At 35.8% G+C, this 25,990-nt stretch overlaps 1 protein-coding gene across 5 annotated transcripts in view; it reads right to left on the reverse strand.

Annotated features, from left to right (window-relative positions):
- The window catches only part of RABGAP1L (RAB GTPase activating protein 1 like), a 689,413-nt gene that overhangs the window by 618,238 nt on the left and 45,185 nt on the right, over window positions 1–25,990 (reverse strand). For all 5 annotated transcript variants that reach the window (XM_060132737.1, XM_060132738.1, XM_060132736.1 and 2 more), the window contains exons 2-3: window positions 7,535–7,705; window positions 5,843–6,035 (exon numbers count right to left, since the gene is read on the reverse strand). In XM_060132737.1, coding sequence (XP_059988720.1) covers window positions 5,843–6,035; window positions 7,535–7,672 — 331 coding nt within the window. In that variant the 5' untranslated portion in view covers window positions 7,673–7,705. The remainder of the gene's footprint in view (window positions 1–5,842; window positions 6,036–7,534; window positions 7,706–25,990) is intronic.

Here is a 25,990-nt window from a genome sequence, read left to right on the forward strand (position 1 = left end):
ATTAACTGAAAACACTGGGCAGAATATAAAAAGTAACTACCTTAGGATTGTTTTTGTTGTTGTTTTTATTTTTTTTTAATTTACTTTATTTTATTTATTTTTGGCTGCATTGGGTCTTTGTTGCTGTGCGCAGGTTTTCTCTAGCTGCAGCAAGCGGGGACTACTCTTCGTTGTGGTGCACTGGCTTCTCATGGAGGTGGATTCTCTTGCTGTGGAGCACAGGTTCTAGGCGTGTGGGCTTCAGTAGTTGTGGCTCACAGGCTCAGTAGTTGTGGTTCACAGGCTCTAGAGCGCAGGCTCAGTAGTTGTGGTGCACGGGCTTAGTCGCTCCGCGGCATGTGGGATCTTCCAGGACCAGGCCTCAAACCCGTGTCCCCTGTATTGGCAGGCAGATTCTTAACCACTGCGCCACCAGGGAAGCCCAGGATTGTTTTTTTTTTTTAAAGCAAGTAACAACAGACAGATTGGAGAGAGGTCAAAATTTGAAGAACTACCAGTGTAGTACTGAATTCCTTTTTACATTTTTTCATCCTTTATATCCCATATTTGACCTACGGGCTGCCCAAGTTGCAGAACTGTGCAGTGAGCAACAAAACTGTGAGAGAAATCCTATTTTTCTGGCCAAAGGACAGAAAAAAAGAGTCCCTGTAAACCAGAGAACGTTTGGGGAATTATAACTTTTTTTTCTCTCTCTCTCTTTTTTCTCTCCCAGTTCTACCACAAGGCCAGCCCCAGAGTTGGAGCTGCACCACTATGTGGGAAGTGGGGCTGGGGGGAAAGGATGGAGTGCCATAGCATATGCAACTCGAAGAAAAGGAACCTCTCAGTGGTTAGAACACCCAAACAAACGGGCTTGGCTCTTGTGGTTCAAAAAGGAAAAGGAAACCTCTGCTATTTTTTTTCTTTCTTTTCCCTCACCACTCTGTCCTGAAGTGAGAAACCTGTCTTTCTACGCAAGAGAAGAAGGAAAATGGGCCCCAAGAAGCCAGAGAGTATGGGGAAATCCTGAGGAGGAGAGTTGGAGAAGGTAATCCCCTAATTTTGTGTATGAACTAACACAAGTCTTGGGCTCACCACCATGCTATACATGTGTGGAACAGACCAAAGAAGCATAGCAAAGGTTTTGGAATTGATTGACTTTGGAACCAGAAAGCAAGATCGAACTTGCAGTCTGGATGTAACCAAGTGGACTGCCTGCTAAAATAAAACAAAATCAACATTCTTCAGAGGATTTTATCTGGAAACAGAATCTCAAAACGTAAGTTTCAGAAAGTCTGGAAAACAATTCAGTTACTCAACTAACAAAAAAAACAAAAAACAAAAATAGAAAAAGGTGACCAATTGTCAAGGGAAAAGCAATCAACAGATACCAATCCCAAAATGATGCAGTTGCTGGAATTATCAAAGACTTTAAAATTGGTATTATAACCATGCTCTATGACATAAAGATGAACAAACCTGGAATGAGTGAAAATATTAAAATCCATGGCAGAGGAACAGTAAATGTAAAAAGGTGAATTTTAGACCAGAAAAATAGAATATCTAAAATTAAAAATTCACTGGATGGGCTCAAAAGAAAGGAGATAACAGAATAGTAAGCCAGTAAACTGGAATACAGATCAACAGAAATTTTCTAAACTAAAGAAAGGAGAAAAGAAAAAGATGGGAAAACAATGAAAAGAGCCTTAGGAATTGCAGGACAATATGAAAATATCTAATAGTTTTGTTGTCTGAGTCACAGGAAAAGAAAAAGACTATGCACAAAAAAATTTTCTAAAAAATGTCTGAGGGCTTCCCTGGTGGCGCAGTGGTTGAGAGTCTGCCTGCTGATGCAGGGGACACAGGTTTGTGCTCTGGTCCGGGAAGATCCCACATGCCGCAGAGCGGCTGGGCCCGTGAGCCATGGCCGCTGAGCCTGCGCGTCCAGAGCCTGTGCTCCGCAACGGGAGAGGCCACACAGTGAGAGGCCCGCATACCGCAAAAAAAAAAAAAAAAAAAAAAGTCTGAAAACTTCCTAAATTTCATAAAAGATATAAATTTACAGATTCAAGAATCTCAGTGAACACCAACAAAGATAAATTCAAAGAAAACCACACCCATATAACCAAACTGCTGGAAAACAAAAATATTGAAAAAAATATTGAAAGTAGACAAACAGCGTGTTACAAATAAGGGAACAAATAAGTGATTCAAATGACTGCAGATTTCTCATCAGAAATGATAGAGAAGAGAAGACAGCAGGACAACATCTTTAGAGTATTCAAAGAACATTGCTCCATAGAAATCCAGGGGTTAGGTATGTCAATGGAGGTAAAGGGCCTACACCCTGCTCCATGCCCTTTGGTTTTTTTTTTTTGTTTTTCTTTTTGGCCGAGCCACACGCTATGCAGGATCTTGGTTCCCTGACCAGGGATCAAACCGTGCCCCCTGCAGTGGAAGCACGGACTCTTAACCACTGGACCACCAGAGAAGTCCCCCCATGCCCATTTAAAGTGATATGTTATAATTACTGGGCTTTGACCTAAAACTGTATGTGATTTTATTCTGAGGTTCAAGATTTCCAAAACTATTGATGATGACAAACATTTTATTTGGTACTTACTTTGTGCCAGGCATTTTACAAAATACTTTATGTGGATGGTATCATTTGAACTTCTAAATCCCTATGAAACGGGTTCTATCTTATCTCTATTTTACAGATGAGATAACTGATCATTAGAGAAGTTGAATAACTTGTCCAAGCTGCAGGCAGAGCCTGGATTCAAATCTAGGTCTGAACTCCAGATATCATGTCTTAGCCTCTATGAAAGGTCTAAAATAGAATGAATTAAAATCAAAATGAAGTTTATTCTGCCCTTAATTATAGAGTACCAGCTCTTCAAGGGAAGGAACTGTTCTATCCTCTTTTTATTCCCAGCACTTATAACAAGTGTCTAAAAGACTAGGCACTCAATATATGCCAAATGAATTAATCAGTAAATAAATGAAATTTTTTAGAGCTAGTGGTCCTGTTAGCAACCAATTAATGGCAAACACACATCATCTCTGGGTACCATTTAGATCATATCTCATCCACAACTAAATGTATCATAACTGCAGCTTTCATGTAGACAAAACTCATGACTAGTGGAAATCTGAAGTTAAGCAAACAAATAGCAAAATATTTTTAGCAAGGCAACACTTTTAGATCTCGTAAAATCACACATCAATGTAAGAAATTCATATCCTCCTAAATATAAATTCAGTCCTGTTCAAGTCATACTTTTGAATTCCATCATCCCTTCCTTAGCAGAAAGATGCAAAGAATAACAAAGAGCATGAGAGAGAAGACTCATCTATGTATCCACACAGTATTTTAGTACATTACAGTAAATTAGTAGATTCCCTGTAGAGGTGAATCCAAGTAGCCAGGACATACGATCACCAAATGACAAAAACCAACAAGTTATCATGATGTTTAAACAAAAGCCCTTACCTATCTAAATTTGTCACTGGCAAATTACATATCTTTAATATTCACTTTAGCCCATTTAAATCTAGATACTTTCCAGACAGTCCCTTACCTTTGAAGTTATGTGTCATTTTAATCGACCACAACAATTCTGTAAACAAAAACTGCAACTATGAAGAGGCAGCTGAAATGTCTTCTCATAGTTCTTTCAGGCTGCTATATAACAAAATACCACATGGGTCGCTTATAACAACAGACATTTATTTCTCACAGCTCTGGATGCTAGGAAGTCCAAGACTGAGGCTCTGGCAGATTTGGTGCCTCATGAGAGCTCACTTTCTAGACAGCATCTTTTCACTGTGTCCTCACACTGCAGAAGGCACAAGCTAGCTCTCTGGAGTCTGTTTTAGAAGGACATAATCCCAATTATGAGAGCTTTGCCCTCATGACCTAATCACCTCCCAAAGGCCCGACGTCCTAATACCATCACTAGGATTTCAATATATTAATTTTGGGGAGAACACAAAACATATGTCTTTTCATTGAAAATGAAAAGAAACAATATATAACAAGAAAAGAATGCTTTTTAAAAACTTACTTGTAAAGCAAAGTGGAAATTCTTATCAGGGAAAGATACATTTTTTTTAAAATGTATTTAATATAATGGGTGTTGAAAACACAAAAGTATATTATACATGGTCCCTATCAAATATGCTCAGAAATAAGAATATTATCTAGGCCATTGCAAAGGACAACTGATTCCAATAACCCATCAGAGCTTTCAATACATGAGAAGATAAAGGTATTTCTTCCTTTTGATTAATCTATTAACCAAAAAAATAACTATAGGAATGTTGATGTCAGTATGCTTTGGGTTTGGGGCGAAGGCTAGGGATTTAAGAAATTCAAAAGATAAAGAAAAGCACAATGAAAAATATAATCTGTCATGTTCCCTCAATCAAGAACTAAAAAAATTAATATTTTGTAAGGCTTATTTCCAATCTTGTGTGTACACACACACACACACACACACATATAAAGTCCCCTTGAACTTGAATCTAGCCATGAATATGAATATACACTGAAACCTACAAGTCTTTATAATGAATCATTAAACTAGGGGCACTTTTGGGGACCCCCAACACATGGCAAATATCTTCTCTGAGCCTCATTTAGCCATATTTATTATGGTACTTTTCTCATTCAGATTTAAGCTTTTATGTATTAAAATGCAAGTAGCTTTTCCTTTATGATTTGGCTTTTCCTACCCTGACAATCACAAAAATATTCTCATTATTTTCTTCTTAAAGGTTCATTTTTCCCATTTAAATATTTGATTCACTAGGAATAAATTTGGGGTACAGTGTAAGGTAGGGCCACCGTGTTTCCACTGTGTAGCACTCTGGCCTATATCTACACCTACCCTACACGAACATTCAGAAATGGATCATGAGTGCCTTAAATCAGTCAGGATGATCTCATCTCCTCTGTCAGAATGACTTACTGAGGAGTTTGAATATAACCAAGGCCTACACCTATTGGCTCATATCATTCCCCTGACTACTAGAAAATGATTCAGTTGGTCCAATCAGAGTAAAACTCACAACTTTTGTTCGATGGGTGAAAGATCAGAGCCTTTCTCTCGGTCACCAGACATGAACAAATCACCTAGCCTTACTTATCAATTTCTGCAGCTACCTACTTTGTGACCACAAAGGATGCCAGTTAAGGAGAAAGATGACATGGAGAAGATCAAAGCTGAGTAGTTTACAAAGAAATACTACCAGAGGCCAGATCAAACCACACCTCCAGTGTTTAAACCAGCTGAAGTAGGAGTTGGGTTGGGTTTGGTTTGGCTTTTCCTTCATCCAAAACCATTTTGACTTACAAACTGGTATTCCTACTATAAATCCTACTCATTCATGCACGTACATATTATTTATTACACTGTAATAAATACTTTTACAGTATTATTACACTGATGGAGTTGATATGTTATTTTACTTAGAATTTTCACTAATTGTAATTGAAATAACTGTAGTCAAACTGAGTAAGAAGTCACATTATATGGAAGAATGTGTCCATTACACTGTTCTTTGATACCCAAGAATTTATTCATTTGTTCAATAAGTATTTATTGAGGGCCTACTATATGCCAAGTACTAGGGGTAAAATGAATGCCCAGACATAGAGCCAGTTCTCAAAGAACACTGAGACTGATTTTACAGGTGGAGATACAAACAGAAACATAAGAACCAATGTGGGAACTGAAAAGCTGCTGGCCTTGATCTTAGAAAATGAAGCTAATAAAATTTTCTAATATTCATCTTAAAATTTTCATTATCACTTTATCCCATTTCCATTATAGTTTCTAAGAGTTCAATACAGTACCTGTATTCGACGGATCCAAAATTAATTGAAGAGACGGCTTATTTATTTGGCTGGCCGAAACATCTCCAAATGAATGGTCTGAAATCTCACTGGAACTCGGACAATCAACAAGAAGGCTGCTTTGCCCTTTCTCAGAATCTCTCAAAATCTCTTCCATGGCTTTTTCCAGTTGTTCATCACCATTAGAAACTATCTACAGACAAAGCAAGACAATTCGTTTCAATCATAACATGGTTCTGGAACTTAATGAAAATATTTCATTTCTAGAAGAAATTTAAACAATCTAAATATTTAAATTTAAATATAGTTACTGAATACCAAGAATTTATACAGCTGTACCTAATTTCATTAGATATATATAAAATCCTGAGTTATAAACTCAACTAAATTAGAGGATTATTAGTACCAGAAAAGGATTCTTCAGAAACATACCAGGCATTTTCCAACTATACCTGATCTAAGATCTTATTTACAGATATTTTCTTTGCTTATTTTTTTCTTTTTCTCTTTTAGAAACGTATTCTAAAAACTGGGTAATCCTAAATTTATGGGTTTTTTTTTAATTTATGTGTTTTAAAGAGGAAAATGGATACATTTAAATAGATAATATATAGCACTGATATCATTTAAAAGGTCATATTTTTTGTTATCATAGCATAAACATATTTCTGACTCCTTTACAAATTTTGCTTGAGCTGTCAAGGAGTACTGCTAATTTCCTTACTCTTAAGTTGACTCATCTTCTTCTTAAAAGCAAGTGAGACACAAAGCCTAAGTAAATAAATGCCTTAAACACATTAATATGAAAATACAGAGTTAAATGAATTTAAAGAGCTGTTTATTTAAATACAGATATTTGAATAAATTTAAAGAAATCCATTGATTAATAAAATTATAAAAATATATATCCTCAACATAATGTAAAATGAGTACTTAATCTGATTTTTATAAAATTTTATTAGATTGATTTTATTAGATTAACATACTAACATACCTTTGATATAATTAATATTAAATAAAAGTCATAAATAATATACAGCATTTTTGGCTAATTTCTCTCTTCCTATTTCTAGAGGGTGGTTATGCACTTCCCATACATGTATACCTGGGTTTATTTGGTTCTTTATTTTTTTTTTCAAGTTAGGAAAGGCAACATAAAAATGAAAAAGAAAAAGGACCACATCCAAATAAAAACTCAACTGCTAAAATTATAAAACATATACTTCAAAAATATTCAGACAAGTGTTAAATCACATACTTGAATGTTACCAGCTGACTTAAAACATAAAATCATAAAGAAAAGTCAAGTGAAAATAATACATAACTACATACTTATATAATTAATTTTTAAAACCCAGCAGCAGTAAGAGAGTCAAAAATATCCAGATAAATTAAATTTATGTAAGATTCAACCATTAAGTCTAACTTGCCAATTATCCTTTCTCTTCTTTTTTCCCTCCTATTCCTTCTTTCTGAATTCTAAAGTAAAAGATAAAAAACCGAAAGCAAAAACTTTAAAAATACACAAACCAAATAATTAGCATCTGGATAAATCAAACACTGATTCTAGTCTCGAGGTCAGTACTCAAGAAAAACCTTTGGATTTTATATATCTCCTGAGATAAGTTTCACCTAGTTAAAAATAATAATAATAATTTAAAATAATATCATTTGTAGAAAAGGGAAAAATACCTTCAGTTCAGGTTTTTCATCATCTTTTGTAGAAGTATCATCTGCATGCTGAGGAACCAAAACAAATTCTTCACTGTTCAGTGTAGTCACAGAATCCGATGACCCACTAATCTTCTGTAATGAAGCTCTGACCTCCATTTCAGTGCTGCAAACCTCTCTTCCCACATCCACCTGGTCAAAACCACAAGGAGTAAGAACAAAAATTAGTGAATAAAAACATGAACTATTAAGTACCTGATCAATCTTTGGCCTTTAAAATTGGTTCATGCAAGGAAGAATTCTGCTGGCTAGATAATTATCTCAAAACTAGGGAGGCTACCTTCTTGGGCTGGGCCACATAATGGAAATGTACCCTGAGTTTCCACGCTAAAAGAACCATATTGTTCCCTGAAAAACAACACAAACCTGACCATATCTCAACTAAAAGGATTTACTACTATTTGGCACTCTACACATTTCTCCTAGAAATACTTTTTGTTCTTTTTAATAAATAGAAAACTAAATAATAAATAAATAAGCTAGAAGTATCTACAAATTCATACACAAACAAAAATACATTCACTGAAATTACTTTATAACTAAACCTAAATGTCTGCAAAAACTTATCTCCTCAAGACTAAGTATTGTACCTTAAAATATTTTTTCTGTGTCACTTAAGTTGACTGATTAACATAGAATTCAACACCCTAAGCCATGTATCTTTTCTTTTCCAGACATGTAGCCACTTATCTACAGGAGGCAAAAAAAGCAGGGGAGGTGAGGGGAGCAAAGCTTTCACATTGCATTCATGCAGCAGTAATCAAATACAGTGTGATTCTGTTTTCTGGATAGATCTCTACTTTACACCATAGAAACTCAACATTCTCTATCACTTCCAGAAATTCAAATATTCACACAACTAATTTTAACTGAACATGTACACTATATAACAGTCAGTATACTCAACTGCGGTTACATGAGCGAATAAGGCAAAGAAGTTGCCTCCTCTCGTGGAGCTTACATCTAGTGAGGAAACAAGCAAGTAAGGTAATCCCAAATCATTCTCAGGCTATGAAGAAAATACAACAGCCTAATGTAACAAAGAGTAGCTGTAAGGAATACACGGACAACTTTAAGTAAGGTGGTAGGAAAGGACTCTCTGAAAGGGAAATATTTGAGCTGAAACCTGGAAGATAAAAAAGAACTGCATATTAACCAATCTGCTCAGTGACCAAAGGGGTAATGTGACAGAGAGGTAGGACAAGTAGACCAGTGCTAAAGAACGCAGGACCTTGTAACCATGGTAAGTCTGCTCCATGCCAAAAATTCCCCCATAAATGTTCTTTTTCTCTTTCTAATTAGGTTATTTTGTTCACTGCCTCATATAAATACGGCTGCAATATCTCATTTTGCCATTAGGTGACACTAACACCATTACTCTCAGAAAAAAAAATTAAAAATAACTTCCCCCTTCAAGTTACACTTTAAAAAATTACCTCCTAACATTATCAAAAATCAAAGTTTCTAATAATATCAAAACAAAGGATAATTACTGCAAACTCCAAGGCCGGTGTAATTAGCTAGCCTTCATTTATTTGTTAGGCATATAAACATCCTTCCTTTTTAAAACCCTTCAAGCACATTCATCTGTCCTCTAAAGGTTTTTCTCATTTTGCACATTATATGTTTCTGAAAATGCAGTATGTGTTAGAAGCCATGTTTTTACCCTTCAGGCTGCCCCATGAATCCTTGATTGCCAAGACATCACACATTCCAGGTGTTCTTTCTGTGGCCTATCCTTCTCCAAATCTTTTTCAGTTGCCACTCCTCTACTTGACCTCTAAATGTTGGAAATTCCCCCAAGTTCAAGTCCCGAGCTTTTTTTTCTGATTCCTTGCCACACACTCTAAGTAATATCTCTCATTGCCATGGATTTAAATAGCATCTATATGCTGAAAGACTCCCAAATTTCTATCCTAACCCAAATGTCTCCTCTAAACTCCTGATTTGGAATCCAACTCTTTATTTGATATTTCCATGTGGAATTCTTATCAGTATCTTAAAATGTGACCCACATGGAATTCCTAATGTCCCATCCAAAGCTGTTCCTTATTCAGATTTCCCATTTCAGTAAAGAACACCACCTTCCACCAAGTTGCTCAAACAAAAAATCTGGTTATCATCCTTGATGCATCTCTACTTCTTCATTCCTCTCATTGCCAAGTCATGTCAGCCCCACTTCCAAAATAAATCCCACACCTATCCCCATCTTTCTCCACATCCATTTTACCAACCTAATCCAAGCTATGATCTCATCTACTATAAAAGTCTCCTAACCCATCTCCTACCTCCAGTCTTCTCCCTAATCTACTCTTCACAGAACAGCCAAAGAAATCTTTTGGAAAGTACGTTGGATTACATTAAAACTCCAGACTAAAATCTTTTCATTAAAATTCAAATAAAATCCAAACTCCTTGCCAGGACTTAAAGGCCTGACACACCCTTGCCTCTGTCACTTTATCATTACGGCTCTTTAGTCATAGAAAGTTTTTTCCCACTTTAGGGTCTTAGCTCTTATCTCCTACCTTCATATGGCTGACTCCTACAGGTATCAGCTTTGTTTCGTCCACTCAACAAATATTTAATGAGTCCCTACTATGTGATAGAAACTGTAATGGAAACTGGAGACTAAATGATTAGTGAGATGAACGAAGGCCCAGTCTTCTTAGAACTAACATTCTTATGGATGTGATAAATAATACAGAAGAAAATTAACTAGGATCACATACTGGAAAAAGTACTGGAAAAGATGATGAGAAGGGGCAGGGAGCAATATGGATTCAGTTGACATTTGGATTTAATAAGAATAAGCAAACCATGGCAAGAACTAGGGAGAAAGAACTTCAAGTAGAAGAAATAGCAAATACAAAAGCCTTGATGTAAGAAAAGGCTTACTGAGGAACAGAAAGGAGGCCACAATAGCTACATAATAATGAGTATGGGGGTAAGAATACAGGTGTCCCTCAGTATCCATGGAGAATTGGTTCTAGGAACCACCACAGACACCAAAATCCACAGATGCTCACGTACCATAGCTGGCCCTCTATATCCTTGATTCCTCATCTGTGGCTTCAACCAACCACAGATTGTGTAGTATTATAGTATTTATTGAAAAAAATCTGTGTATAAGCAGACCCAGACAGTTCAAACCCATGTTGTTCAAAGGTCAACTATAGTTAGTATGAGATGAAATATAGACAGGAAAGGCAGAGAAGCCTGAGGCCACCCCTGATGTTAAGGCTATCCCGCAATCCCAACTCTGTTTTGTTCACCAGGGAATATTCCATTCCTACTTTAGTGTCTAGTACATAGTAGGTATTTAATAAATGTGTTGAAAAAAATGTTAAAAGCCCCAATCAGGCTAAAGTGCTCACAACTACCAAATGTGGAGCCAGTATTCGAACTAGGTAGTCTGACTTCAGAGTACATGCTCTAAAACACTACATTATACTGTCTCTTAAAGTCTCCTCATCTGTTCTTGAGATCCAAGGTTGGTATCAATGGAACATCACTATGTGTACTGAAGTTTCCCCACACCTCTCCTCCTTCAAAACTTATCTGTCTCTTCCACCAAAACATTCTTCTTAGATAAGTGATATTTACACTAATAGTTAATTCTGAATTAGCATGTGAATGAATACTAATGGTTGCTCAATTCAAATAAGATGTCCATTTATAATAGAGGTTTTCTTTAGCCCAAGAGAATGTCAGATATTCTGCCATGCTAACAAGAAAACTATTAGTTTACCATATGTAATTTTGTGACCTCTCCAGAACACAGCTCACCACTTCTCATTCTACTCAAAATTAAGACAGCTCTCATTACAACCATAAACACTCTGCCTTGAAGGGCGTTATGGATACTTTTAGAAGTTTACCTAATGCTACTTTATTGGACTGAAGATTGCTTTGAACCTCAATATAGAGATGACATGCTTATCAAATTTGCACACAAACACAAAATCTGAGAATGCAAAGTCAACACTTTAAAATATTTCCACAGGCAAGTAATAAGATTTAAATATGGAAAGAATAGTCTTTTCAATAAATGGTGTTGGGACAATTAGATATCCACATGTAAAAGAATGAAGTTGGACCCCAACCTCACACCATACACAAAACTTAATTCAAAATGGATCACAGACCTAAATATAAGAACTAAAACTATAAAACTGTTAGAAGAAAACATAGGAATAAATCTTCATGTCCTTGGGTTAAGAATGGTTTCTGATATGACATCAAAAGCACAAGTGGCAAAAGAAAAAAATAGTTAAACTGGACTACATCAAAATTTAAAATGTGCTGAAAATGATACCATGAAGAAAGTAAAAATAAAATCCACAGGATGAGAAAATATTTGCAAGTCATATATCTGATAAGGGTCTAATATCCAGATTATTTGAGGAACTCTTACAAGTCAGTAATAAAAAGACAAATAATTCAACTTCTGGTATCAGCTAAAGAGCCTGGAAGTCATCACTCCCTTCCCTATAACAAGAAAAGGTTGAACAAACTAAAAATCAATAGCTTTTCTTGGATCCATCAGAGAACTGAGGTCACAGGACCAACTGCCATTCCAAATCGGGGGGCAAGCAAAAGAGAGACAGCGACTGAGATCTGTTTACCTGCAGCAGAAGCTGCTGGAGCCATAAACTGGAAGAAACACTTAAATGATAATTTTGACAAATTGCTGGAAGCTAAGTGTGGAATTTGGGTGTGAGAGGGGAGAGTGGGTTGTGGAAGGGTGGCTTCAAATTTTTTGCATATTTAGTTGGTACTTAATAATAAGTAATAATAAAGAAATTTATAACATTCAAAAAAATATAGTTATCTATATTGATTTTAGACAAAGCAGACTTCAGAACTAGAAAGATTATCAGAGATAAAGAGGGGTATTATATAATAATAAGAGGGTCAATTATCCAAGAAAACACAAGAAACTGAAATGAGTATGCACCTAAGAACAGAGAATTAAAGTACTTGAGGCAAAAACTGATAGAACCGAAAGGAGAAACAGACAAATCCACTGTTATACTTGGAGACTTCAACACCCCTATCTGAGATGACAGATCAAGCTGGCAGAAAATTAACAAAGATATAGATGACCTGACCTGAATAGCACTATCAGTCGACTTGATCTAATTGACGTTTACAAAATACTAATCTAACAAGAAAAGAATATACTTTCTCACAGAAAACAGTCACCAAGGGAGACCATATTCTGGGCCATAAAACATACCTTGGCAAATTTAAAAAAATTAAAACTGTATAAATGTTGTCAAACCATAATAGAATTAAGCTAGAAATCTGTAACAGATAGCTTGGAAATTCCCAAATATTTGGAAATTAAATGACACACTTCTAAATAATCATGAGTCAAAGAAGATGACTCAAGAGAAATTTTAAAATACTTTGAACTAAACAAAAATGAAAATACAGTTTATCAAAGGTTGTGGGATGCAGTGAAAGCAGTACTTAGAAATATGTTGCACTGAATGCATATACTAGGAAAGAAAAAAACACCTAAAATTATAAAAAACTTATGCTTCCTTAGGAACCTTAGGAAACTAAAAAAAGAGAGAGCAGATTAAAAGAAATAAAAAATATAACAGAAATCAATGAAATTGAAACAAGAAACAATACAAAAAAATTAAAAAATCAAAACCAAAAGATAGTTCTTTAAAAAGATAAATAAAATTGATAAATAGTCTAGCCAGGCTAAACAAGAAAAAGAGAATACACAAATTACCAATATAAAAAATGAAAGAAGGTCATCACTACCAACGCCCTGACATTAACAGGATAATAAATGAATACTACAAGCAATTCTATGCCCACAAATTTGGTGACTTAGATGAACGGGACCAGTCCCTTGAAAGACATAAAGTACCAAACTTCACACCAGGAAAAATAGATAACCTGAATAGCTCTATACTTTTAAATAAATTTAACCAACAATAATTAATAAGCTTCCAAAAAAGAAAGTACCAGACACCGATGGCTTCACTGGTTAATTCGACCAAACATTTAAGGAAGAAATAGTATCAATTCTCAGTAATCTCTTCCAGAAAACAGGAGAGGAAGTACTTCCAAACTCATTCTATGAGGCCAACATTACCCTAATACCAAAACCAGATTACAAGAAAACTATAGACAAGATATTATAAAATCATCTCCAACAAGGTATAAAAAAATTATACCCCAGGGATGCAAGACTGACACAAAAATCAATGTAATCAAACATCAATAAGCTAAAGTAAAATCATGATCATGTCAATTGATGCAGAAAATGCATTTGACAAAATGCAACACCCATTCATTATAAAAACTCTCAGTAAACTAGCAATGGATGGAACTTCCTCAACTTGGTAAAGAATATCTACAAAAAAACCTATAGCTAACATTATACTTAATTGTGAGAGACTGAAGAGACTGGACACTTTCCCTTAAGACTGGGAACCACGCAATGATGCCCCTCTCTCACCTGTGATTCAATATCATAAGAAATAAAAGTTATAAAGATTGAAAAGGAAGAAAACTGTCTTTATTCACAGATTACATAATTATCTATGCAGAAAATCCCAAAGAATCTACCAAAAAAAACCTTAGAATGAGTGAGTACAGAAAAGTCACAGGATACAAGGGCAATACACAAAAGCCAATCTCTTCCCCACATACAAACAATAAACAATGGGAAATTTTAGTTTTTTTAAAAAGCAACAGCATTTACAATAGCACCAAAAAATGAAATATTTATGTAAAAATCTAACAAAATATCTATAGGATCTATTGGTAAGTAGAAATCTACAAAACACTAATGAAAGAAATTAAAGAAGATCTAAGTAGATGGAGAGATACTCAACATTCACAGATTGGAAAACTCAATATTGCTAAGAATGTCAATTCTTTCCAATTTGAGTACTTAGATTCAAAAAATAACTTGCTGAGACTGAATAAACAGACTGAGCACTCAACTACAAGCTAAACTATCTACACAAGAACAGGGACCATGTCTATTTTTATTTTATTCACCAACACATCCCCAGCACAGTGCCAACACACAGTATGGGCTCAATAAATAATCTGTTTAAAAAACAAGTCAATTATTTTGGACATAGCAGGCTGGACTCCTGCATCAGGTAGGAAGTTGTACTGAATGGATTCTAAAGGCACTTAATCTTAAGATTCTCATTCTATGTGATGTGTAGAAGAATTCCATTCCAACAAGTCAATTCAAAATATAACCTAAGTCTATGATTATGCAGCAGAATGCTAAGCAAAATGTTACTTTCTCTTTATATATGGGGATCTGCTATTACATCAAATCAAAAGAAAGAGCAGTTGGAAAATTTTCAGGAGTATTTTAAATAATATGGAGCTCACTGTTCTGTGAACTCAAGACTAATACATCCATTTCAACTCAGCATGTAAAACAGAGCAGCGCACAAAAGCAAAGCTGTTTTTAAAAGCATTTTGTTCAAGGTCTGCCCTATTATAACCCAAAAATTATAATGTGAAATCTGACAAAGCATTTTGATGTTTCTTCAGGCACAGAAGAAGAAAAAAAGACACCAATACTGGAAACTATAGTCTAGGCATAAACATTTTTATTTTTACAGCATTTTAACAGTATATGAGAAAAAGGAAACTAAGCAGTGCTACAGAAAATCTGATAAATGTTTCTTCTATCCATCTTCCTTCTCCCCAGCTCCAAACCCAAAGGAACTCAATAAATTAACTGACTTAAACACACACTTATCTCCCACACCTATAGTAATTGTACTAATTCTATTAAAATAGCTTTTATTTCTTAATTCAATGCCATGTCATTTTTGTCAAATGAACAATATGATATCTAAATTAACACCTCACTTGGAGGCCTAAAACTACAATTTTCACATGTACAAGAAACAGTATAACAACATTCAGCAAAGTCTAACTGGAAGCTATCTTCTTCCCAAAATAACCTAACACATTCAAAACTATAAAATCATTGTGTACATGGTCCAATTTCTTTCTGTGCCGAATGTGGTTAGCCTACTCCTTGCTTTTAGATTATGTGCTTGTACCTATTCATTTTCAAGTGACTCAAACTAAAATAGAAAACTGAAAATATGAGTGTGAGTCAAAATTGGATAAGCTGGGAGGATAACCAGGGCATGGAAATTAGAATGACTATAGTAGGTCCATTACAAAAGTGGAAACAGGAAATATGCTTGATTTACAAAAAGAAAACAGACATGAATAATTTAAAACATCATTTACCAACCATAATTCTTCTGTGCTTTGAAGAATTGAGTCAGTCCTAGAAAAAACTACCACGACCTCTTTTTACTAAACAGTCCATCCACTATTCTAGTTCTCAGGCAAGAGCCACACCAATATGTATGTATATATTCAAGTGTGTCCCTGCCCCGATTCAAGGCACAGAAGGACCTCATTAGCTCACTTTACTTTGGTGGATACCTGTTTCTATTTGTCCAGCAATACTCTCCAAACCTTTTTTTCTGAGAATATGCTTTCCCTCTACTCAAATCACATGGCTTTTATAGAAACCTCAACTCTTTGGCTAAACAGATCCAAAGGTGGGCACTGAATCCAAACTAGACCAATTAACCCATATCCCTTCCTATAAATTCTTTTTGAATAAGCATGCTTAAATTGTGTTTCTGTCATGTGAAGTCTAATAAGTCCTAACATAATTATATGCTAGCAAGAAGATGTACAAGATATATTTTAATAGGTTGCAGATGGCCATATGGTTTCATATAGTATTTGTGAAAACAGAAATATAGGTGAAGAAGACAAGAGAATCTGAAAAGCTGACAATAATTTCCCAGATCAACAGTACAGTGAATGTGATGAAAGAAAAAATAGATAAAACACTTACTTGAAATAATTATAGGAAAAAAAAAGGATAATACAAGTACTTACAGTCAAAGCATGGTTTAAAAGGCAATAGAAAAATGTTTTATAACCAAAATAGGAAGCCATCATAGGACAAAGAATAATTTTAAATGGTAGGCACATTATGATTATTGCTACATAATATTCCTATGTCATAAAAACAGACTGCAATACAGGAAAAAAATTTTATTTAAGAATTTATATTGGGCTTCCCTGGTGGCGCAGTGGTTGAGAGTCCACCTGCCGATGCAGGGGACATGGGTTCGTGCCCCGGTCCGGGAAGATCCCACATGCCGCAGAGCGGCTAGGCCCGTGAGCCATGGCCGCTGAGCCTACGCGTCCGGAGCCTGTGCTCTGCAACGGAAGAGGCCACAACAGTGAGAGGCCCGCATAACGCAAAAAAAAAAAAAAAAAAAAAAAAAGAATTTATATTAGGAAGGTGAGATGTATGGGTGTCTGTGGTAGATCAGATTACTGTTACCAATTTTTTACTTCCTCCCTATTACAGAATTGTACATTTATGCCTCTTGCCATGTTTACTTGGTACTATCTCCAGTTAGAGTAAGTGAAGCAAAATATTTCCCTGCCCAAATAAGTTTGGGCTTAGCCATGTAATCTGCTTTGGTCAATGAATATCAGTAAACAAAATCTGAGCAGGACTTCAAACGTACTTGAGTTTTTTGGCTTGGTCCCCTGAGTTTCTGCCATCTGTCATGAGAAGAACATGTACTAGGAAGCCAATGGTCCCAAAATGCAACATGAGAAAAAGACCTGGATCCAATCTACAGCCAGAAGAGTCTCCCTGTCAGACGCACAGAACCATGAGTTAAAAACTAAATGTTTGTTTTCGTAAACCATCAAACATTCCAGCATTGTTCCATAGCATCGTAATAGCTAATTCAGTGACCTACTATTTTTAAATTTCTTCAGCATTATTATACTATTTTCAAATAAAAATCAGAAAAAGCTAACACTGCAACTAACAAATCAATCTCCAAGGAGAGTTTAATATACTTCTTCAACTATTACCTAAAAAATCTAGTTGTTTCTATAATTATCATTTATATTCCACTGAATTAAAATGTACTTCAAGAGGCTACCCTTCTAATACTAATATTCAACTCTAGGTATACTCAGCTGTGTAAAACTTTGACCCATGCATTCTATTGTAGTTTAGAAAAGCCTACTCAGCAAAATCTCCTAGGCAATAATATAAATGAAAAATATTTTGAAAATAAATAAAATCAAAAATTCTAATAAAGATTGACTTTAGATTTTTCTCTTGGTTTTTCTGCCATAACTACATATGTCATTTATTCAAGAGTAAGGTTGATAAAGTTATATACATTATATAGTCACTTTTTGCCTAGAAAACCAAGGATTATCAGCTAAGTAGTTCAGTGTTCCATAAACTTGGCTTAAGACTAATAAACAGCTTTATGCCCAGCAGGTACAGACATATGGTCAAGAGGAAAAAACTCCATCGCATGATAAACTACACTAAAGAGTCCACTTAACCGTAGCCCCCCTTCTTCTGCTGGTCTAGTAAAACCACCTAATACTTCGTATGTTGTGTGCTGCTGCACAAAGCACATAGCAGTCAAAAATCTTGAGTTCTTTCTTGCCATGGGAAAGGCATCTCAATTCTATGAACACACTGGTTTCTTTATCTGAAAAATAAGAGGTTTGACTAGTTGATCTCCAAAATCTCTTAAGCTCTAAAAAATTTATACATAATTTATTTTCTTTTTTTTTAAGATTTTTTTGATGTGGACCATTTTAAATTCTTTATTGAATTTGTTACAGTATTGCTTCTGTTTTATGTTTTAGTTTTTTGGCCACAGACATTTGGGATCTTAGCTCCCCAACCAGGGATCGAACCGGTACCCCCTGCATTGGAAGGCGACGTCTTAACCACTGTATCGCCAGGGAAGTCCATGTTTTCTGTATATATCTGTAGATGAAGAATAAATCAAATATAGATGAAAAGGCTGAGGCACAGAGAAATTAAATAATTTCTCTAAAAATTTACGGAGTCAGAAGTAGAATTTAGAAATCCTCAGTTAAGAAATCTATTTACTAGCATATTATATTTCCAAGGGCTGGAAACTATAACACTATTACAAACATTTTCATCCAATTATCTCTTCCACCTTCACATAATATACTCTATGAAAGTATACCAAAATATAACACCAAGCAGAATTAAGAGGGAAAAGGAGTGAATTAATGTTTACTGTGTATTTCCCACATAACTGGCACTAAGTTAACAGAAGAAGTACCAATTTGTTGCCTCTAGTATACACTCAAAGTAGTAACCAAAACTTCATGAACCTGGCAACCAGACATGGTTCCTGGAGCTAAGGGAAAGAATAAGGGTTTCCCTATTGCCCTCTTCGACTATTTGATCCGCACAAGCTCAGCAGTCAGGGGAGACTCAGTCATTGCCCAAGAAGACGCTGCCCAAGCAACAACACAACTCAGGAAATTAAGTCAAATGATTTGTGGGTTTTTTCTATTAAAGCTTACAAGCAAAGACCTGACCTCTGTCTTGGAAGTACAGAGCTTTCTGCGTATACTAGGACACTGAGTAGTTTTAAGATACGCTTGACTTAACACCTTCTAGCTCATGAGAAGAAATTTAAATGTACAGTACCCAAAAGCTTCTTGGCATATAGTGTGAATGTACGTTTGTATGTGTGTAGGTATTTATATCTGCCTAGTTCTACAGAATTAGTGATCCATATAAAAGAGTGAGAATTCATGAAAATCCCTCAAATTAACTAGGTTTCAAGAAACGTTTCCCTGATTTGGTAGAATTTCTAACAAGGAATAGTATACATTTCATACTACTTCTTAATTTTTTCAGTAAAATGATTCAGTAGGATGCTTATGGGAAAAGTTAAGAAATGTGAAAAAAAGTTTTGAAATACTAAGAAAAGGACTTTGAAATCTGTTGCACAAAAACAAAAATAAAATACCGAGAATAATTTGAAGAAGCTAATACTTCTTAAATATTAAAATTTCATAAGTACATAGTTTCTATGAAATTACATAATGTCATGTGTCTACTAAAGCAAAGGGGAAGAGGGTCTTGCTGAGTTGAAACTGTAAACTACAAACTGAGTCACTAATCAATGGAAAAATAATTCACAGTAAAACCTGTTCTAGTACTGGTTTCTACTTTACAAGTTTTCACTCTCACAAGGCAAACAAAACTCAAGGATACTTTATATCATTAGAAGAGCAAATTATTCAATGGCTTCATAACCATTTCTGTTGAATACCCTACCTAAAGGATGTTTTTAAAATGCTTTCTGATATTTTAAACAGGAAAAGTGTGATAAAATACAAACCATCAGAAATCCAATATTTGACTAAATCTGCATGTCGATGTCCATCTTGATATCTGTCATGCCTTTGAATCCTGGGTTAAAAGCCACAATAGACTTGCTGCCATACTGAAGGCAAAGAATGGAATATTAGAGCCTCAGGGTCTCCAATGCCATTCACACAGAATCCAGTTAATTTTTTTAAATTAATTTATTTACTTTTTGGCTACATTGGGTCTTCGTTGATGCGCGCAGGCTTTCTCTAGTTGTGGCGAGCGGGGGCTACTCTTCTTTGTGGTGCGCGGGCTTCTCATTGCAGTGGCTTCTCTTGTTGTGGAGCACAGGCTCTAGGCACGCAGGCTTCAGTAGCTGTGGCACGCAGGCTCAGTAGCTGTGGCTCGCAGGCTCTAGAGCACAGGCTCAGTAGTTGTGGTACGCAGGCTTAGTTGCTCTGTGGCATGCAGGATCTTCCCAGACCAAGGCTTGAACTTATGTCCCCTGCACTGGCAGGAGGATTCATAACCACTGTGCCACAAGGGAAGTCTCCCAGTTAATTTTTTAACAAACTTTCATTGTTGTTGCTGATGTTGAACACTTATTATTTGATAGGCATAGTTATAAGATGGTCTTCTCCAACTGTATATCCAAGAGACATTTCAAACTCAACACATTCAAAAATCATACTTCCAATCTTTCCCCCACCAACCTACCAGTCAACCCACACCACCCTCCTGTAGACTTTCTCATCTTGATTGATGGCAACTCCATCCTTCTAGTTACTCCAGCCAAAAATATTAGAGTCATGCTACTCCTTTCTCTTTCTCTCCTTCATCAATCTTTCTCTCTTCCTCCCTCCCTCTGATTTCACAGCTATACTGTCAGCAAATTCCTTTGGCTCTACATTTAAATCACATCCAGAATCGTCCATTTCTCATCACTTCCCCCACTACTACCCAGTTTTAGCCACCATCATCTCCTACCTAGATTATTCTAAAAGCCTCCTAACTAATCTCCCTGCTTCTTTACTTGCTCCTCTATGGTCTATTTTCAAAAGCAGCCAGAATGATCCTTTTAATTTAATTCTTACCAGTCCTCTGAACCCTCCAATCAGAACCCTCCAATCACTCCCCCATTTCATTCATATAAAAGCCAAACGATCTTGAAAGTCATTACCCACCTGTACTACAAACTTACCCCTTCTCATTACTTTCCTCACCCCACCTTACCTTACCTTTATGACTTATTCCCTACAATTCTCCACCTTGTTGACTCAACTCTACCTAAAATGATCTTACTTTCTCTCAAACAACCCTGGCACACATGCTCTGGTTGTTCAAAAACAGAACACTCTTCTCCCAGATGTCTGCTTGGCTAACACTTTCAGTCCCCTGTTCATATCTTCACTCAAATCTCATTTTCCTGACTTAACCCTGATTACTTTATTTAACACTGCTTCCCCAGCACCAACTTCCAATTCCCCTTTATCCTGCTCCACTTACTCTCTTTCCAGAACACTTATTTTCTAACATACAATCTACTTCACTTTTGTATTATATTTACCGTTTATTGTCTTTCTCTCCCACTAGAATGCAGCATCTTCAAAGGCAAGGATCTTTGTTTTATTCTTTGATGTAACCCAAGCACCTATAAGAATGTCTGGCGTGTAGCAAAGAGGTAAATATTTGCTGAATGAATGAATGAATGACTGTCCAAGATGAATAAACTTAAAGTTCCTAAAACCCAAACAGCCATCTAGTACCCTCCAGCCTGATCAGGACTTTGTCTCTAAAGCGACATGATGAGAACATTGATGGTTTCTTTCATTGGGTAACTAACCAGCATACATTCTGACATTATATAGAACTTCCAGGGGTTTATAATGAGGTAAGTAGAAGACAGTGTAAGTTAAAATGTTAGAGACCTCCTCACCGAATTTCCCATTTATGCAACAATAATGAGAACACCGACTAGAGAGTCAGTCATATTAAGATGTTGTTGTATTTTTGAGAGGGTGAGTATAGTGGTATTGTTCCAAGGGAGTCCTTGTCTTTTAGCAATACATAGTGAAATATTTACAAATTAAATGATATGATATCTGAGATTTGTTTCATATAATCTTGGGTAAGCACAGGGGAAACTAGATTGCCATCATTGGTAAAAGGTCATAGGAACACATATCATTTGCCCTGATTTTGCATATGTTTGGAAATTGCCAAAATAAAAGTAACAAAAAAGCAAAGTAATAATAATATGGAAAGTAAGTTAAAAAAAATAAAAAAACAAAAGCTTATATTTCCTTTAGCATCTAGCACATTACATGGCCCTAAATAACAAATAAATGATGAAAGGCTAAAGTACAGGTCAAAACTAAACAATAGTTTCTATAAACTACCATAAGGATGAGCAGATTAAAACAAAAATTAGTGACCAAACTGAGGCCCTCCTTCAGAGTCAAAAAAAAATGCCATTCACTGTGATGGTCGCAGTGACTTCAGATCTGTATGGATGACTGGGACAGAATGGGGAACACAATGAAAAGATTTTTCATCTTTTTTCAAGATAAAAGGCATTGTACTATATTCCAAAAAGGTCATTTATATAAATGCAAAATATAATCAACAAGGGCAAGAGAACATGGCTGAAATTTTATGTACCAAATAACACTGCAGCATAATTATTAGAAATACAAGGATCAGGACTTCCCTGGCAGTCCAGTGGTTAAGATTCCGTGCTTCCACTGCAGGGGGCATGGGATCAATCCCTGGTCTGGGGAACCAAGAACCCAGATGCCATAAGGCGCAGCCAAAAAAAAGAATACAAGGATCAAATTGAGTAGAAAACAAATATAGTAGGAAACAAACACTATCTCAATCCCAGAAAGATCAAGTAAACAAAAAAATTTTAAAGAAATAGAAAATTTAAATCTTTGAACTATTAAGGTAATATAAACTAGATATAATAAAATTTTTATTCTTCAAAACATAACTTGTACCACTGGAAGCAGTTTCAACAATCTCCCCAGCTGATTAAATCTACTCTAGTAAAATGATATTAGCCTAATTGAGAGCTACCCATTAGCTCATGTACAGATAAATGTTTGTTGGTTTTTTAATTCACATTCAAGTAACTGGAGATAAAAATCTAATGGACTAAGTACAAAAAGGTATAAAACTTTCCCATCAGGAAGAGAAACTGTTATTTATGCTAACTTACTCTGCTAATTTGCCAAAGAGTAAGATGTGATATATGTGTTTCACATTCTAGGAATACCAGATTGTTAGCTACCACCTACATAAGAGTTTATATAAAAACATCTCAAGTACCTGAGTGTCTGCCACATGGTAAACACCAAATATGTACTGAATTAACAAAATTAAAAATCACCGAACACTTGGGGCAATAAACACATCAGAGCTACAATCACAGATTATTTAAAATGTAAAAATGAGAATACTACATATCAAAATCTTGCTGGTTTTGTTCCGTAATACCTTTACAGTAATATTATTGTGCAAACGGCCACAATCTGAAAGTGTCAACTGAAAAACTATTAAAACTAATAATGGTGGCGCAGTGGATAAGAATCTGCCTGCCAATGCAGGTGACACGGGTTCGAGCCCTGGTCCGGGAAGATCCCAGATGCCTTGTGGCAACTAAGCCCACGCGCCACAACTACTGAGCCTGCACTCTAGAGCCCACGAGCTACAACTACTGAGCCCGTGTGCCACAACTACTGAAGCCCATGCACCTAGAACCCGTGCTCCTCAACAAGAAGTCCACAAGAAGTCCGCAATGAGAAGTCCACGCACCGCAACAAAGAGTAGCCCCTGCTCACAGCAACTAGAGAAAGCCCACGCACAGCAACGAAGACCCAACGCAGCCAAAAATAAATAAAATTTAAAATAATAAAAAATTAAAATTTCTCGGGCAAATAAATATATGATGGGAGGACAACCAGATAACCATTCCAAAAAAGATCAAATTGGATTATACCTCAAATCATACACAAGACTAACTTCCAAATGCATCAGAAGTTCTAAATGTAAAAAATAAAATTATAAAAATTTTTTAAAAATTTAAAAAATAATAGATTTCAAAAAAATAACATCTTTTAGGACACTAAGTACACAAAATAGTGCTCGTCATTATTATTATGATATTTCTCTACTTTCACACATTTCATAATTTTTTACTTTATATATTGACACTCTCAGCCTACCTTTTAATAATAAGTGCCAAATGCAGTAATTTATATCCACAGGGCAAAGATTATTTCCTATTCTTCTATGGTGACATCATCTGCCCCAGAGGAAAAAGGTCAGATTTCCTCTGCAGCAGTGCCCATCAAGTAAAATCCCTACCCTCACCACTACCAAGGACAGGTGTATGGTCCCATCCAAAGGCTTCCTTGGCCGACCAGGTAGTGGGAAAGTGAGTGAGCCTCCCTCGCCAGGGACCCTGAGTCTCTGGAAAGAATTTCAACCAGCCTCCGGATTTTCCTCAGCCTAAAAGCAGTATCTGGCTGTTATCTAGAGATTTCACACTTTCTTAGCTATGTATAAATAGAATATATTCACCCCACACACACACATAAATCAATCATGCTACTATTAGACATTTAATCTTTAAACTTTTTCTGAAATATATTCTCTGTGAAGATAGGAGATAATCAGTATTGTTTTTATTATTAAGCAAGCCTGACAGAAATAAAATACATTAATTCAATAGCTTTCTTTTAGGCCAGCTGTATCTCATTACTCTAAGTCCAAAAGGAGGTGGGAGGAACCCATTCATGAGAGTCAATAAAATAAGTGTCTAAGAATAATATACAGACTTAAATATACAGACTTAACAAAAAATACTAGTAAACTCTACTGAAGCCAAAAAACTCTGACAAATAGAGACAATGGTGCAGGATAGTAAAATTCAGAAAACAAACCGTTAGGTAAACCAAAGGTAACACTTTACACAGTGTAAAGATGCCAGTTTCTCCAAGTTGATTTACAGGTTCAGTCAAATTACATCAAAATTTTAAAAAGAAGTTCTTGTGAAACTTAAAATAAACTAAACTTTAGGATGGTGGTTAAGGGCATGAGCTCTAAAACCAGAAGACTGCCTGGGTTTGAATTCTGGTCCCTCAGATTAATGTGATCTCAAACTAAGTACTAAACCTTTCAGCATCTCAACTTTTGTGTCTCTAAAATCGTGGTATAACACCAACAACACTGGGCTGTTATGAAGACTGAATGTGCCAATACATGCATTAAAAAACAAACAAACAAAACTTGGCCCACATTATGCACTCAGTAAATATAAAGTGGAATCAACTGATTCACTTTGCTGTACAGCAGAATCTAACACAACATTGTATATCAACTATACTCCAATAAAAATTAATTTTAAAAAAATATTTGGAAGGAAATATGGGGGGAAATAATCAAGAAAATGTGGGTAAGCAGGGAAGGTATATTACCACATAGTAGAAGATAGATAAATTAAAGTTATGTAATACTGGTATAAGAAATCACAGGTAAATCAAAGAAACAGAACAGAGAATTCAAGAGCCTACCAGTATAAGAATCTGGTATAGGATTAAAGTGACATGTTACAAACCATTGGTGAAAGGACAAGTTTATTCAAAACATTAGTGGAAAGAGGAATTATTCAATAAAAGGTGATGGGACAACTACTAGGGAAAAAATTAAATTTGATCCCTACCTAAAACCAAACTCCAAATAAATATTTAAAAGATTTTGGTTCGGGCTTCCCTGGTGGCGCAGTGGTTGAGAGTCCGCCTGCCGATGCAGGGGACACGGGTTTGTGCCCTGGTCCGGCAATATCCCACATACCGCGGAGCGGCTGCGCCCGTGAGCCATGGCCACTGAGCCTGCGCGTCCGGAGCCTGCGCTCCGCAACGGGAGAGGCCACAACAGTGAGAGGCCCGCGTACCGCAAAAAAAAAAAAAAAAAAAAGTTACGTAAACACATATTTTCATTGTCTAGGGAAAGTAAATGTGCTAGAAAATTATATTGCCCTGTACAAATCTTACTGAAATTGTTCAGATAGAGAGAGAGGTAAAGCTTCTCTAGGAAGAAAAATGATCATCTTTAGCTGGTCTATAAAAAATGTTTATATTAAAACTTAACTACTCATGCAGGAGGAAGGAGTGAAGAATTAA

The sequence above is a fragment of the Lagenorhynchus albirostris genome, chromosome 2 (genome assembly GCF_949774975.1).
Source record: "Lagenorhynchus albirostris chromosome 2, mLagAlb1.1, whole genome shotgun sequence".
Classification (NCBI taxonomy): domain Eukaryota; kingdom Metazoa; phylum Chordata; class Mammalia; order Artiodactyla; family Delphinidae; genus Lagenorhynchus; species Lagenorhynchus albirostris.